The sequence below is a fragment of the Vicia villosa genome, unplaced genomic scaffold, assembly GCF_029867415.1.
Source record: "Vicia villosa cultivar HV-30 ecotype Madison, WI unplaced genomic scaffold, Vvil1.0 ctg.001755F_1_1, whole genome shotgun sequence".
NCBI lineage: Eukaryota > Viridiplantae > Streptophyta > Magnoliopsida > Fabales > Fabaceae > Vicia > Vicia villosa.
The window spans coordinates 210792-228735 of NW_026705717.1; the positions used below are offsets into that span (position 1 = coordinate 210792).

The window sequence follows — 17944 nt, forward strand, 5'->3', positions numbered from 1 at the left end:
TTCGTGTTTACTACTAACCTTCATTTCCTCGCAGGTTTTATTGAAAGGACTTGTTTGTCCTTACTATCTCACACTATGACTAATGAACTGCATTTGCATAACATCATGACATCATGACATCATAAGCATAAGATGATCAACTAACCCTTTCAAGGATCTTAGGAATTTAGGGCGCACAATTTCAGGTGCTCTTATCAAAGACTGAATTCCCATCTAGGGGCAAGAGGATTTATTTTCCTCTGGCCACGTACCTTCCAATCCAGAGACTCGATACCTATCAAGGGGCAAGAGGATTTATTTTCCTCTAGCCATGTACCTTCAAATTCAGAAATATCCCGAATCGGAGGCGATGACCCACTCGATATGGTGAGCTTGATTCTCAAAGAAGGACGTCCAAAGACGAAAGCCAGAATTCTCTAGACATAACTCTGTTTGATTCAATGTCTAAACGTTGCAAACTAAATTTCCTATAGATCCTTGAAAGTATTGCATTTACATTCATAACATCGCATATCAGGTTTCTTACAATAGGTCTCTCATCCTTCCTCGCTGTTTATTTCAGCATCATGAATCTCGAGCAATCAGTTAAGGATCTTCAAGCTCAAAACACCGAGTTCCAAGCCTTGATTCTGAATTTGTCCAAAGGGCAAGAAGAGCTGAAAGCCATGTTGACTAAAAAGAAGAAGAAAAAGGGTAAGAAGACTAAGGTGAAAAAGCTTAGACCAATCTTGCAACTCAGGGATGCTGAAACCTCTGAAGACAGTGGTGAGGATGAGCAAGATAATGATAGTATCAAAACCGATGCAAAAAGTAACCACGATTCTGCCAAACTCTCTGAAGAAGAAGAGGATTATTACCATGAGGGCGAACATCCCGATGACAAATACAAGATGTTAGAAGAGCGTCTGAGAAGCGTGGAAATTCAGAAGATACCTGGGCTGGATTTTGAAGAGCTTGGACTTGTTCCTGGGGTCGTTATTCCTCCAAAATTCAAAATTCCCGCCTTTGCTAAGTATGATGGAGTCTCTTGTCCTAAACTACACTTGAGGTCTTATGTAAGGAAGATTCAGCCTCACACTGCTGATAAGCGGCTTTGGATCCATTTCTTTCAGGAAAGCTTATCTGGAACTCAACTCGAATGGTATTATCAACTGGAAAGTACCAACATTCATACCTGGGAAGATTTAGTTGTTGCTTTCTATAAGCAATACCAATATAATTCCGATCTCGCACCAACTCGTATGCAACTACAAAGCATGTCTATGGGACCTAAGGAAAGTTTCAAGGAGTATGCTCAGAAATGGAGAGACCTAGCTGGAAGAGTCAAACCCTCCTTAACTGACAGAGAATTGGTCGATATGTTCATGAATACACTGACTGGACCTTTCTATAGTCATTTGCTGGGGAGTTCACAATCTGGATTCACTGAACTCATACTGACTGGGGAACGTGTTGAAAGCGGTATTCGAAGCGGTAAAATTCAAGTGGCTACGTATGCTAATACCTCAAAGAAAGCGCACAATGAGAGGAATGAATCTAATACCGTGGGGACGGTCCTAGCCTCCAGTCAAGTGCCGACGCAACAAAGGGGCAACCAACGTAAACAAGGTGCATCTAAAAGGCAATTCACAAAGATCAACATAACTTTGGCCGAAGCGTTACAACAGTTGCTTAAAGCAGGGTTGATTACTTTAAAGGATCCTCCTCTGAAGCCCAACACCTTATCTCATCAATATAATCCTAATGCAAGATGCGCTTATCACTCTGATAGTATTGGACATGACACTAATGATTGTTGGCCATTAAAGAACAAGATCCAGGATATGATCGACGCCGGAGAAATTGAGTTCGACCCCCCTGCAACCATGCCCAATCACAACAAGATTGTTAATACTATGGATGGCTAGAAGGATGAACTATTTAGATCATTAGATTTACTTTCATTTGCAATTTCTATTCTGTTTGTTTAAACATTCCAATTATGATAGACATTATCTGTTTTAATAATTATCATCAGCGCATTGCATATGTTTGTCTTGAATAAATTATTTCGTTATCACCCATTTTAAATTATGTATTTATTCTGCATATGTTTCTGTGATACTCAACTACTGCTAAAGTTGTATACCTTTTGAGGGAGGATGACGAAAACGATACCTCAATTTCATACAGTATGCTTTTGAACAGACTATGCTGACGATGTACAGGCATTGTTTCAATTCCTAAACAGTGGAGATATAAGGATGATAATCCCTCGTCAACCCCTTTGAGCCTAAGGAGTAGAAGTTTTCTTTTTGTACGAAAGACCGCATTTTTAACCTGGGGCAGGGTAGTTCTCAGTGAAGTTGGCTTTTCATTCTAGTTTAAGAGAAATCATTCAATACACCCTTCAACGAAGGTTTCAACTACAAGTGTTCATCCGCACATGTCAAAGAAGTGTTGGAGATGTCAGTCAAAAGCCAAATATGTTTCATCAATCAAACAGGGCAGTCATTATCTTTCAAAAAAAAGAAGAAAAAAGAAGAAAAAAACATATATATACAAAGAAAAGCCTGCTAAGTCAAAAATCAAAAAGAAGACTTAGGCAAAAATCAAGGCGTCCCGCTGACTGTAAGCTCAAAAGAGACAGTTCAGGCAAAAGTTAAGGATATCAAAAAATGAAAAAAGAGAAGTCAACAAATTCCGGAACAACACAATGTTGTGACTACCAAAAGGAAGAAATGACTGCCGTCTCAAAAAGTTCTCTCTGCTTGTGAACCATCATCATTATCAAAGATGCAAACCCAAAAATTCTCTTGGAACCTGAATGCGTGAGTTGAATTAACTGAGTTTAGGACCGAAGATCATCACGAAGAGGGGTGGGTACAATCAAATTTTGAGCCTTATCCTTTGTTTCTTAAACCGTGAACCAAGCCGCGTTACAACCCTTGAAAGTCCTAACTGAAGCATGGTTAGTTCGAAAGCATACTGTCACCAAAAAGGTATCCTGACTCTTAAGGTTTACCAAAAATGCTGAGTTGATATTTCTTTTTTACAAACATCACATTGTTACAAATATCATGCTTTTACAAATGTCATGCTTTATTACATCCTGTTTTAAATGTTTCAAAAAAAAAAAAAACTCAAGACAAACGTATGCATTGCATCTCATGAATTCATTATTAAACATATTCTGCTACATAATTTCAAATGTTAGCAACAGAAAGAATTTGCACAGGGTACAACTAATGATTGAAAGTTATCCCGACAGACAAAATTACTCCAAGGAAGCCATGTCTCTTACATATACAAGGGACATGACATGTTTCGTCCAATCAATCTGGGGCAATCAAGTCAAGATTCTGAGAATCTCTCATGGATGCTCGAACAATCAGGGGCATGCATCCAAGCATATCTAAAGCTACTCCCCAATCAACGTGAGACATTGTCATGAGCCTATGATTACTGGGGGCATATCGCCCATAGTAAACATCTCGTAAAGTCCTCGCGAGGCGAATCTTTCCAAAGTTCATGCTAACTGGGGCAAATCTATGCAAGTCCAAATTCAACATCTTGATCAATACTCAGTGGCGTGTCCTGAATCAAGTAGTAAGTTACTATGATACTGGGGGCAACTTTCAAGACACCCATGTCTCCCCACAGAGCCAGGTTCACAAAACCACCTCCCCGCAGAGTAATCATTAAGAAGACATCTTCAAACATATTCGTCTCAACAAAGACATGACTCCCCAACAGAGTTTACATCTTCCGCATTACCGGTCATCCAATATGTTGCTCTTCTCCAACATGGTTTATCTCTAAAATCAGGGTACATCAAACTACTAATCATCCCCAAGCAGAAACCATAAATCACCAGCGGAGCATCTTCAAGACAAGATCCGACAATAAAATCACAAGGATATAGAGATTTATTTTCTCAATCAGGACAACATAAATCATATTCGCATATCATATGTCATAAACATATTCATACATTGCATACATCACTTCATGAAAGTTTCTCATTTATTTTGAGAATCCCATCTCATTCATTACATGCATCATGACATTGCATACTTTGTTTTCAGGTTCCGCCTCGACAATCATTCCTCTCAGATATAATCGAGCTGGAGATTCATTCTGACAAGCCTTTTTTCCAAAACTTCGTCAAATAACTCATCAACCCTAACAAACAAACATTCTCTATCAGATATGGTCTAATATATGACCCGTTCCGGTATTCTTAGTTAGATATGGTCTAATATATGACCCGTTCCGGTATTCTTAGTTAGATATGGTCTAATATATGACCCGTTCCGGTATTCTTAGTTAGATATGGTCTAATATATGACCCGTTCTGGTATTCTTATTTAGATATGGTCTAATATACGACCCGTTCCGGTATTCTTAATCAGATATGGTCTAATATACGACCCGTTCCGGTATTTTTAGTCAGATATGGTCTAAATGTATGACTCGTTCTGGCATTATCCATCAGATATGGTCTAATCTACGACCCGTTCCGGTATTTTTAGTCAGATATGGTCTAAATGTATGACTCGTTCTGGTATTCACCTTCAGATATGGTTTAATGAATAACTCGTTGTGATATCCCTCCTCAGATATGGTCTAATGTACGACTCGTTCTGCTATTTCTCTTCAGACATGGTCTAATGTATAGCTCATTCTGACATTCCTCTACAGATATGGTCTAAATGTATGACCCGTTTCTCTCATCACGAACAACGCTAGCACGATCAATCTCTAACAAATACTTCTCAAACGCTCCAAACCGAATCTAATGCATGATTTGCTGGATGGCATCTTCAAGCCCATCTCCGACAAAAGTCCCTACATCAGCTAGGGCAAATTTCTTGGTATTCTAGTGTTCAATCATCTTCCACCTTCAGATACCGACTGGCATACAAACCACTCTACATCTTCAGGTCTAAGATAATTGAACAGGGGCAGCTGTCATACCCCAAAATTTGCCCATACCATTTCTCATATGCAATCTCAAAATCAAGACATAAAGCTCCAAAACACACTCTCCTGTACAAAGTTTCTAAATTAGGGTTTTGTATAGGAAAAGTCAACTGAACTTTGACCAGCCATAACTCTCACATAGAACATCAGAAATTGTCCATCCAAAGCTCATTTGGAAGGAAATTTGATTCTCTACAATTTTGTCTCTCACATGCCAAGTCTAAAAATGCTTCATTTGAGAGATATGGACTAAAACATTAGAGGTCCCTTTCAAAAGTCAACAAGAAGACACTTTTTTCAAAAGAGTATAAAATGAGCAGGGAAAATAATTTTGATATGAGACCAAAGACACTGGTTAGAGGACTCCCTAAAATTTCTAAAAAGTCTTAGAACACTTCCATACCTTAAAATTGAGAGATATAGGCCTTGTCAAAGTTGGACTATTTTTGAAAGAAAAATGTGAAGAAACTTGAAAACTTTTGCAAATGGGCCCAATTTCTTTTTACCCAATCTTGATCCACAAGTCACTTAAAGTCTCAAAATCAATCACCACGAATTTTTGAACATTATTTGATTTTTTTATGAATTTTTTATCATTTAAAATGATGATTAATTTATATAAATCATATGAAATTCAAATATTCAATTAGAGATATTATTAAAATCAAATCCAATCATCATTCATATAAAAATACCAATCCAAATTCGTGCAAATTGGAGATTGAGACAAGAGATTGATATTTAGCCAAAATTGGAAAGATTTAAAGAAATTTCCAATCAAATTTCTATGCTTGCAAATTAATGATTCAAAAGAGATTTGTTCTTGTTTTTGTTGACCTAATGCTCCCATATAAATGCATAAACAAAGTCAGAGTTTTGGGGGAAGGTTTTTTGGGCGGCAGAGGAGTCATATTTTAGCTCTAAAAGTAGTGAAGCAGAGGAAGGTAACAAATCAAGTTAGAGGTCGATTCAAGGCAAACAAAGCATCATAACACATTCCTTAAAGATTTCTGATCGAAAACCAATCCTCACCGATCAACAAAAATGCAGCAACTCGACCCTTTCAGTCACGGTTTGCAATTTTATTTTTGGTTTCGATTCCGGAAATTTATGCATGCTCATCGTATTTTGATTATGTATTCATGTTTACATGGGTGTCTATGTGATTTCTGGATAATTTGGTAAAGTTTGGATGCAGGTTTTGCGTGTTGCCATAGTTAGGGTTTCTAAGCTTCGAATTAGGAACTCTAAATTTAGGCAAAATTGGGTAAAACTATGGGCACCATTAGCTTCAGAGGATTATTTCTGGTAGTTATAGGCCTTTAATGTTAATTATTGTTTCGATTTGTGGAAATTGAGATTTTGCAGGGTCTCTAGCCATGGTTTTGGTCCGTAGGTAAAGGCCTCTGAACCGTTGGCAAAAGTCTGAGGAGATTTTTCAATTGGGGAAGACGACACACGCTGGCGCGGAAATTATGTTCAAAATTCATAACTTCCTTTCGTTTTATATATTATTATTTCATGTTATATTATGAACAGCGAACGTGTCTTGGTTCATTGGCGAGATGGTAGAGTGAAGGTTTATGCGAGGGAGGGAGTTCGATCCTCGCTCTCGCCTATTTTCTTTTTGAATTCTCTTGCCTATGGATCGCGTGTGCGCTGCTACAAGAAAGGCCATGACGCTCTTTCGCTCCAAGGCCTTGGATGACGTTAAAGATTGATCCAACGCGTGTTAATCCGCCAGTCCACCGTGGATCATTAGAGGCTCACCACACCAGATTGCAAGCTGAGAATTCTAACTTCTTTTTTATTTTAAATGACCTTTTCTCTTTTATATATTATTTTGTTTAAATTCTTTTGTAAACTCTTTACAAAAACAAAATCTTTTTTTTATAAAACAAATTCCTTTTTATAAATGCATAATAATAAACAAAATATTTATATATTTTTATTATTATTAATAATTTGTTTTTTATGGTTTAAATTACTTTGATTTTGCCTAGTCATTTAATTAATTTTGATTAATTGATATAAAAAATTATAAATTAGGGTTAGGGTTATTTTATCGAAACTTTATTTTCATCGATTTAATTAACTAGGTCGAAAACCAATAATTAATTAAGTCGATTTTATTTATTCTATTAACCATGGTTAACTTGTACCCTAATTAGGGTTTGCGAGGATCATTCATACACTGAAAACCTTCTGTTTCTTTGTGCCTTTTCAGGGCTGACTTTTCAAGTGCCTTCCGACTACGCGCCTGATCCAAAATACAAAGTTAAGTATTCTATTTAATTAAATTTAAGTGATATTTGATTTATCTTTTAAATTAAGTGTTTGTGTCGCCTTCATTCCTTTTTTTGCCTTTGTCTTTTTCAGGGTTAACCCTGAGATCTCTCCCGACTACTAACCATATCAGATCAAATGCAAAGCTAAGTATATATTTTTCTTTATTTATTTATTTAGCCTTACAATATTTATCCTTTATTTTAGGTTTAGTTATTTTGCCTTCGAACCGATAATGCACTCACTGTACTTTGCCTTCTTGTTCTTCCTCTTTTTCAGGTTTATCAATTGCCAAAGCTACGTCATTGGTAACCCTAAACCTCATTTTATTTTATGCCTTTTATTATTATTACTTGTGTCAAACCCCATTGGGGATCCGCTGGTTTCATTGTCCCCTTCCCCTTTATTACTTTATAACTGCGTGGTTAGTAATTTAGGGAGTGCAACTCGTTAATTGAATTAGAATAACTAATTAAAAGATAAATATTTGAATATAATCACGTGATTGTTGCACACACGCACCCTTTGGGTAACCTCTCTGCTGCCTTGTTGCCTTGTTGCCTTGTATTTTTGCAGAATAAGCCATGTCCCTCGAATTCGAGGATACCTCAGCCACGCTGCCTCGAATACTAAAGGTCATACGACCCTAAATGATGCTGCCTTCGATACACAATATGACCGCGACCCTCGGAAGTTGCTTACGGAAAAAAGGCTGAGGTATCTTCTGGTTGCCTAACGAAAAATGGCTTATTCTGATCCCTGCCTTAGACTACCTGCCCTTCTATGGCATGGGACAGTCTTATGGCAAAGGATGCTTCGACGACCCTTCAACCTCCAAACGAAAGGCTTCCTGCCCCCTTATGGCAAGGATAGACCCTTTCATTCTGAAAGGCTAAAAAGAGACCTATCATCTGAGTTTAAGGTAATTGCCCCTAATTGCCTTGCAATGCTCAAACTTTTATTATATTCTTTCTCATAATTTTTCAAAAGGGCAATGCTCATTTACGAGCTAAAGTCCCTATCTCTTTCATCTACATTTTCTGAACAAACGAGCAAGCAAAGCAATTAAGAGCCCATGGAAAATCATGGATGCAAAGGGTGCCTTACACCTTCCCTTTGCATAAATTACCCCCCGAACTTAGATTTCTTAAAAGGTTTTTTTCTGTTTCTTTTTGCCTTTCCGAATATTGTTTGGATAAAATAAAAGTCGGTGGCGACTCTTGCTTAACCGCGACATTTCGATCGATAAAAAGTCAGTTCACCGTGTTACAATGACATTCAATCCAATCTCAATCATCAATTAGCAGTTAGCAAATCAAATCACATAATTCATGATTATCATACCACACAATACATCCATGAACATTGATCATAAACAACTCATCTATGACATACATTCATAATTACATGTTATTCTCAATTGATATCATAATTAATTAAACAAGTGCCAACCAAATATATTATATCATATATACAATCATATTAGCTTCAATATGCTTCAAACGGCACTTAAAAAGGAGTTATGGATCAAAAGATATGAACATTTGAAATTTTACAAAACTGGGCATTTTCGCCCGGCGGAAGGATTGGTTCGCCCGGCGCTCCAAGGTAGTAACTTGGTCACAAAACCCTTGCTTGCCCGCTACACTTGCCCGGCGAAGGCATGTAGGCACTGACTCGCCCGACGAAGCAGAACACTCGCCCGACGCTCTACACCAGAATCAGAAAACGCTGATGCGTTTCAGCACTTCCATTTTCAAACCAAATCTGATTTTTAACACATTCAACTCAGTTCAAAAATCATTTTATCACATGTTATGGATTCTTATTCATGTATCTAGCTATGGGTCATCCATATAACTCATTAATCATGAATAATCCATAAAATTTAATTGATTTCACATGAAAAGTTAGGGTTCATATATTTTCAGAAATTTCAAGGATTAAAGAGAATCACACAAACACATACATTACCCAATCATAGATTCTACAAGAATTTGAATTCTAACCCTTACCTCTAGCTCTTAATCCACCCTCTTCAAGAAATCTACAAATCCTCTTTTTCTTCTCTTCTATGTTCTTCCTCTCTTCTTTCTATCTTTTTCCTCTTTTCTTTCTAATTAGGTTATAACACAAAGTTCTCTCCTAATTTTCATTATTTCATTGGGCTTAACCCATCCAATACTCTTTCTCACTCAACTAAGTACATTTAGCTAATTTCTAATAAAATTCTACCATTTATTAATTAGCATAAATAACATATTACTACACAATTAAATAATAATCACTCAAACAATAATTAAATAAAACACACAAACAATTATCAAATATCAAATAATCCTAATTAAATAAATCAAATAAAATAGGGTGTTACAACTCTCCCCCACTTAAAATATTTTCGGCATCGAAAATTACCTCACACAAACAACTTCGGATACGATTCCCTCATCTTATCCACGAGTTCCCAAGTGATATTGCCATCGGCCACTCCACCCCATATCACTTTCACCAAAACGATCTCCTTACCACGAAGCTTCTTCACCTCTCGATCTTCAATTCGCATAGGTGATGTATCAACCGTCAAATTATCTCTCACTTGAACATCATCTAATTGAACAACATGCGATGGATCCGCAATGTACCTCCTCAATTGAGACACATGGAACACATCGTGAAGATTAGAAAGAGACAGCGGAAATGCAATCCAATATGCCACTTCACCTACCCTCTCCGAAATCTGATAAGGACCAATGAAACGCGGCGTCAACTTACGCGACTTCAATGCTCTACCAATACCCGTTATTGGCGTAACTCGAAGAAACACATGATCATCCCTCTCAAACTCAAGAGCCTTCCTCCTCTTATCATGATAACTCTTCTGACGACTTTGAGAAGCCTTCATCTTCTCTTGAATCATCTTAATCTTATCCGTAGTCTCTTGAATCAACTCGGGTCCAACCACAGCACCCTCTCCCGATTCATACCAACAGAAAGGAGTTCTACACCTTCTCCCATAAAGAGCTTTAAAAGGTGTCATTCCAATACTAGAATGAAAACTGTTATTATACGTGAACTCAACCAAAGGTAAGAAACTATCCCAATTTCCTCCTTGTTCCAAAACACAAGACCTCAAAAGATCTTCAAGCGACTGAATAGTCCTCAACGATTGACCATCAGTTTGTGGATGATACGCCGAACTCAAACGCAACTTCGTACCCAAAGCACTTTGCAAACCTTCCCAAAATCTAGAAGTAAACCTTGGATCTCTATCCGAAAAAATACTTGACGGAATACCATGCAAACACACAATCTTCTCTATGTACAACTTAGCAAGTCTTTCCATCGAGTAATGCATCCTCATCGGAATAAAATGAGCACATTTCGTCAATCTATCCACAATGAACCAAATTGCTTCACAATTATTCGATGTTCCCGGAAAACCCGAAACAAAATCCATAGAGATACTATCCCACTTCCACTAGAGAATAGATACAGGTTGCATCAAACCAGACGGTTTTTTATGTTCAATCTTTGACTTTTGACAAGTCAAACATGAATAAAAAAATTCCGCTATATCTTTCTTCATACCATGCCACCAAAACAATTTCCTTAAATCTTGATACATTTTAGTAGCACCGGGATGAATACTTAAATCACTTCTATGCCCTTGTTAAAAAATTCTCTTTCTCAAATCCGCAACATCCGAAATACAAACTCGATCACGACATCTCATCACACCATTCTCATCAATCCGAAAATCACCACCTTTGCCTTGATTAATCAATGTCATAATGTTAACCAATCTCAAATCCGATTTCATACCTTCTCGAATTTCATCAAGAATACCACACGTAGGCTTCAACATACCAAGCTTAACACACGAAGGCGTCGTTTCACAAACCAAACTCAAATCTCTAAATTGTTCCAACAAATCCGTCTCTCGCATCATCAACATGGACATATGCAATGATTTCCTACTCAATGCATCGGCTACAACATTTGCTTTTCCAGGATGGTAGTTCAAACGAAAATCATAATCCTTCAAGAATTCCAACCATCTTCGTTGCCTCATGTTCAACTCTTTCTGATAAAAAAATACTTCAAACTCTTGTGATCACTATACACATCAAATCTCGATCCAAACAAATAATGCCTCCAAAGTTTCAAAACAAACACAACGGCGGCCAACTCTAAATCATGCGTCGCATAATTCCTCTCATGAACTTTAAGTTGCCTAGAAGCATAAGCTACCACTTTCCCTTTTTTCATCAAAACTCCTCCCAAACCCAATAATGAAGCATCACAATACACAACAAACGGTTCCAACGGATCTGGTAAAATCAAAATAGGATCAGAAGTCAATCTTCTCTTAAGCTCTTGAAAATTCACCTCACACTGCGAAGTCCAAATGAAAGCTTGACCCTTCCTAGTCAACAACGTCAACGGCAAAGATAACTTAGAAAATCGTTCAATGCACTTCCTATAATAACCAGACAAACCAAGAAAACTTCTAATCTCAGAAATAGACTTAGGAGATTCCCATTGAGATACAACCTCAATCTTCGAAGGATCAACTGAAATACCTCCACTTGAAATCACATGACCAAGGAAATTAACTTCACTCAACCAAAATTCACACTTAGAAAGCTTAGCAAACAACTTCTTCTCTTTCAACACCGATAACACAATTCTAAAATGCTCAACATGTTCATCTTCACTCTTAGAATAGATCAAAATATCATCAATGAACACAACCACAAACTTTTCAAGATACTAGTGAAAAATCCTATTCATATACTCCATGAATACACCAGGTGCATTAGTCACACCAAACGGCATAACTGAATACTCATAATGGCCACACCTCGTTCGAAAAGTAGTCTTCTGAATATCCTCCTCTTTCACACGAATCTGATGATATCCAGACCTCAACTGATCCATCAAATTATCAATCCTCGGAAGTGGATACTTGTTCTTAATCGTCACCTTGTTCAATTGCCTATAATCAACACAAAGCCTCATAAAACCTTCCTTCTTCTTAACCAACAAAACAGGTGCACCCCAAGGCGATACACTAGGACGAATAAACTTCTTCTCTAACAAATCCTCAAGTTGACTCTTCAACTCTCTCAACTCAGAAGCAGACATCCTATATGGAGCCATCGATACAGGACTAGTTCCAGGAACTAAATCAATCGAAAACTCAACCTATTGGCAAAATCACAAACTATTGGCAATTCCTTAATTGTTCTCTCCTCATGAACATCTAAGGTTGCCAACAACTTAAACAACTGAGCTCCATCTTAAACAGATTCATCAACCTGCTTAGCAGATAAAAACAAATCTTCCTTAACACCAATCTCAGGAAAAATAACCGTCTTATCAAAGCAATTGATATACACACAATTAAATTCCAACCAATTCATACCCAAAATCTCTACCAAAAATACTCAAAGGACAATTCAAACACATATAAGAAGTAGAAACAGAACCCATAGCAGGTGTATCAATAACCATACTTCTACGCATGTCAGATAACGCAAGATTCAATCTCTTAGCACAATCCAAAGAAATGAAAGAATGTGTCGCACCGGTATCAATAATAGCAATCAAAGGTGTACCATTAATAAAGCACATACCTTGGATTAGCCTATCATCGGTAGAATCCTCTGCACCAGACAATGCAAACACTTTCCCTTTCGCTTGCTCTTTCTTCGGTTTATCACATTTGGTGCTAATGTGACCTTGCTCCCCATAATTGTAACAAGTCATACTCGAACCAACTCCACACTTGTTTGCCTTGTGACCACTCTTGCCACACTTGAAACATGTCACCTCAACTTTGGAACAATCAACAGCACGATGTCCCTCAACACCACATTTGAAGCACTTAAGTGGAGTAGAAGTTCCTCCCCCACTTGGCTTTCCGCCAAAACCAGCTTTCTTCTTATTATCATACGGTTTCCCATGATATTGACCCTTCTTCTCATTCATAGCCTTGTAGTGAGAAGCACTCTCCCTACTATCCTTATCATAAATACGACTCTTGTTAACCAACTCCGTAAATCGAGTAATCTGTTGATACCCAATCGCCTTCTTGATATCATGCCTCAAACCATTCACAAACTTCAAGCACTCAGATCGTTCCGCATTCATAGTATTGTAGTGAGGACAATACATGATCAACTCTTGAAACTTTGCAGAATACTCCGCCACCGTTCCATTTCCTTGCTTCAATTCAAGAAACTCCACTTCCTTCTTTCCACGACAATCTTCCGGAAAATAGTTTTCCAGAAATGCATCACAGAAAAGATCCCAAGTAATCTGAATACCTTCCTCATCAAACCTATGAGCAGTATTACCCCACCTATCTTGAGCTTCTTTCTCTAACATGTGATTACCAAACTGCACTCTCTTAGCATCGGTTCAATTCATGACTCGAAAGATCTTCTCAATCGCTTTCAACCAAACTTGAGCCTTATCCGGTTCATGCTCTCCTTCAAAGGTAGGAGGATTGTTCCTCTGGAACTTCCCCAAAGCACGATACTCATCATCATCACCATTCCGATTTCCAGCATTAGCCTGAGGAATTTAACCAAGAGATCCAGCCAACATCCTCAATGCATCAGCAATGGCATCATCATTCCTTCCAGCAACCATCGTCCTACGACAATAAATAATCAAAAACAGACAAATCACTATTGATTGTGTCAGATACACAAATCTAATACAACGGGATTATAAAACATTAACGAATCATAACCAACTGGTCGACTAGGCACTGATACCACTAATGTAACACCCCTTTCTAATACCCCAAAATAATAGTCATAAACAAATACTCAGAGTAAACATGCATATAAACAAGGGGCATCACAACGACATTTTCAAAAACTAAAAGCTTTTAAAAACCAACATTCATACGTCCGCAAACATACAATTCATCTGGTCATCAATATAACACAAAATTTTGAAAACGCACAGAATTTTGCTGTTTTGGTGTCATCCGTCGGGCAAGCACCGGGCGAGCGTGCGCCGGGCGAGCAGCGGGAGAGTGAGGTTTTTTGTGGTCACGCTAATGACTTGGAGCGCCGGGCAAAGGAATTCTTCCGCCGGGAGAAAATGCCATGTTTTGTGAAAATTCAAATGATCATAACTTTTGATCTGTAACTCTGTTTTATGCGTCGTTCGAAGCGTTGGGAAGCTAAGGTGATTATCTATATGATAAGATAGAATTGGTTAGAATTTGATTATTTAATTATCATGTTGTTGTGTAAATGAAATGTAATGGTGTATGTCATGGATTAATGTTAATTGTGGATAACATGTATTGGTATTTCGTACCATGTGCTAGTTGTGATATATGGGAAACGATGGATGCTAATTGTTATGCATTGTTGTAATTATTGTATGATAAATTTGTTTTGTACGATGGTTGAATTTTGATAATTCTTTAAGAATATGCATACACAGCGGAAATAACATATACTCATGCATTGTATAAATGATTCATGTCCCATACCATGATCATATCACAAATATTATCTAAAACGGAGATCTTAGCATCATATCCAAAATACTTGGCACTAAGGCCTCCCGCAACAACAATAAACATCATAAGAAACATAAGATAGTATCAAGATACAAAACCAAATCAAACATGAGTTCAACACACTAATCCTATTGATCAGTGATTTTTACACGTATATTTACCGTTTATTTTAGTTATCTTTGATTAATATTATTAAGAGTTTTATAACATTCTTCTTTATTTTATGCGTTGGTTGTGTGTTTTAGTGTTTTCAGACTCAGAGGAATAAAATAGGACAAATCAGGACGAAAAAAATGCAAAATTTCAAGTTTCGGAAAAGTTTTCAGCATGCTTCAGCAGGTGCAACACGGCTACCCGTGTCAGGTAACACTGGCCGTGTCAGCCAATACGCTGATTGATCAGTTTTCACTAAATAGTTCATAACTTGAGCTACGGGAATCGGATCGACGCGTTCTAATATTCGTTAGAAAGCTGAGAGAAAGAGCTACATTTCTATGATGAATTCATAAGCTGATAAAGAAGTTAGAAGCCTCAAAAAAATCATGAGAGTTGTGTTATTTTGCCAAATAGCTGACTTGTAAGGGTGTTTTAGGTATTTTCGACCGACTTAAGTGACTGTCTACTATTTAACCAAGTTTTGAAGAAGAATTAGGGGACTTTTTGGCTGGGATAAGACACGATTGAAGATTGGAGAAAACAAGGGTTTGTGAAAGAAGAAGGTTTTCATGAACGGAAGCGATTGAAGATCAACTTTCATCTCAATTCTTGTAATGTCACTATTTTATATTTTGTTTTCTTTGAACAATATGAGTAACTAAACCCTAATGCTAGGGGGTGTCCCTGATTTGATTCTGTATTGATTTTGAATTCCTGAGTTCATCAATAGATTTGTTTTCTTATTTAATTTAATTGTACAAGGTTTTTATGCTTTCTTTGTCGGACCAACAAGATTGATTTACGGTTAACAACCAACTGGACAGCGGTTGTTAAGGTTTTTGTACGATTAAACTATAGTAGATATCACCTAGGACTAGGGATACCCTATAGTTACCAGTTAACTCTTGATAACATAAAGGCTTGATTTCATCATAATTCTCTAAGGACTTGGGATTTAGGATGAATGTTCAAAGATTTTCCCACTAAGGACTTAGGGGAAAATAATCTAAAGGGCGGTAATTAAATAGTATGAACTTGTTGAGGAGATCTAAATCCAAGGTTATTACAGGAACAATCACACACTTTACCCTAGCATAATACTCATATTTGTCAAAAAGCCAATTTACTTTTTTGGTTATGTTAATTATTGTTTAGTCACAATTTGCAATCACAACCCCAACATTAGTTTTTGTTTAATTGAACTAAAATTTGAACTCGATATTACTACGTAGTCCTTGAGATCGATATTCGGGGATTTCCCTATTATTATCACATAGGCAAAATAGTACACTTGCGGAAGGATTGGTTCGCCCGACGCTCCAAGGCAGTAACTTGGTCACAAAAACCCTTGATCGCCCGCTACACTCGCCTAGCGAAGGCATGTAGGCGCTGACTCGCCCGGCGAAGCAAAACACTCGCCCGTCGCTCTACACCAGAATCAGAAAACGTTGATGCGTTTCAGCACTTCTGTTTTCAAACCAAATCCGATTTTTAACACATCCAACTCAGTTCAAACATCATTTTATCACATGTTATGGGTTCCTATTCATGTATCTAGCTATGGGTCATCCATATAACACATTAATCATGAATAATTCACAAAATCCAATTGATTTCACATTAAAAGTTAGGGTTCATATATTTTCAGAAATTTCAAGGATTAAAGAGAATCACACAAACACATACATTACCCAATCATAGATTCTACAAGAATTTGAATTTTATCCCTTGCCTCTAGCTCTTAATCCACCCTCTTCATGAAATCTTCAAATCCCCTTTTTCTTCTCTTCTATGTTCTTCCTCTCTTCTTTCTATCTTTTTCCTCTTTTTTTCTAATTAGGTTATAACACAAAGTTCTCTCCTAATTTTCATTATTTCATTGGGCTTAATACATTCAATACTCTTTCTCACTCAACTAAGCCCGTTTAGCTAATTTCTAATAAAATTCTACCATTTATTAATCAGCATAAATAACATATTACCATACAATTAAATAATAATTACTCAAACAATAATTAAATGAAACACACAAACAATTATCAAATATCAAATAATCCTAATTAAATAAATCTAATAAAATAGGGTGTTATAATATGCTTGGATGTTAAGATTATATGGATAATTCTTAATTGCATATGTTTTGATAATTGTATGTATACATGATGCTTACATTTAGAAAATATGTATGTTATTTTGGAGGATTGTTGAGAATGACATTGATTGGCTTGTATGCTATATGTTGTTGTGATTGATAAATGCTATGTGAATGCTTTATTGATGAGGTATGCATGTTGTGCAACATTTGGTGGATAATTCCATTGTGCGAATTATTGTGGTATGGAGTATGTCAAGATTGTATGATAATCTTAATTGCATATATTGTGAGTCTTGTTGCCCATGCATTCGTGGTTGGCTTTGAAATATAGGCTGTGAAACTTTGGGTTCACATGGATGACCTTGATCCTTGATCGGAAATAGAGGTGGTGAAACTTTGGGTTCACATGTTGGCTTGGATTCTAGTGGTAGAATCGGAAGCGGTGAAACTTTGGGTTCACAATGGTGGCTTTGGTCTTGTCCAAATCGAAAGCGTGGCTTGGGTTCTAGATATTAAATCGGAAAGCGGTGAAACTTTGGGTTCACATGGTACCACATGCATTGAGTCACATTTATTACATTCGAGTCACATTGTGTGTTATGTGATTGTTGTTATATCAATGTGATTGCTTTGTGTGATAATTATATATGGTGTATGAATGTATATTTTGAGAAGAGTGATGAATTGTGAAATGTATTCTTGTTGTGTTTTGCATTTTGCATTATTAAGTTTATCTATAATAATTTGAATTCTCACCCTTCTGTTTGAATGATGTTCATCGTGACATCGTGCAAGTTCCGACGAGTAGCGAGTTATCCGAGGATTTAGCCGAGAAGCTCCTGAGTTTGTTGTTTGATTAGGTAGCGAGTCATATGCTCTGATCATGTAAC

The 17944-nt window shown here is 37.0% G+C and overlaps 1 protein-coding gene across 1 annotated transcript; it reads right to left on the reverse strand.

Moving 5' to 3' along the window:
* Window positions 1-12567: 12567 nt before the first annotated feature.
* On the reverse strand, window positions 12568-13644 carry LOC131636474 (uncharacterized). The gene is made up of 2 exons (XM_058907079.1): window positions 13170-13644; window positions 12568-12572 (listed from the first exon to the last, which is right to left on the reverse strand). The coding sequence occupies exons 1-2, from the start codon at window positions 13642-13644 to the stop codon at window positions 12568-12570; spliced, it is 480 nt and encodes a 159-aa protein (XP_058763062.1).
* Between the last annotated feature and the right edge of the window lie 4300 nt (window positions 13645-17944).

Excerpts from the sequence above, each read along its gene's own strand:
- LOC131636474 (XM_058907079.1), bottom strand. The coding sequence starts at position 13,644 with ATGTTAGAGAAAGAAGCTCAAGATAGGTGGGGTAATACTGCTCATAGG.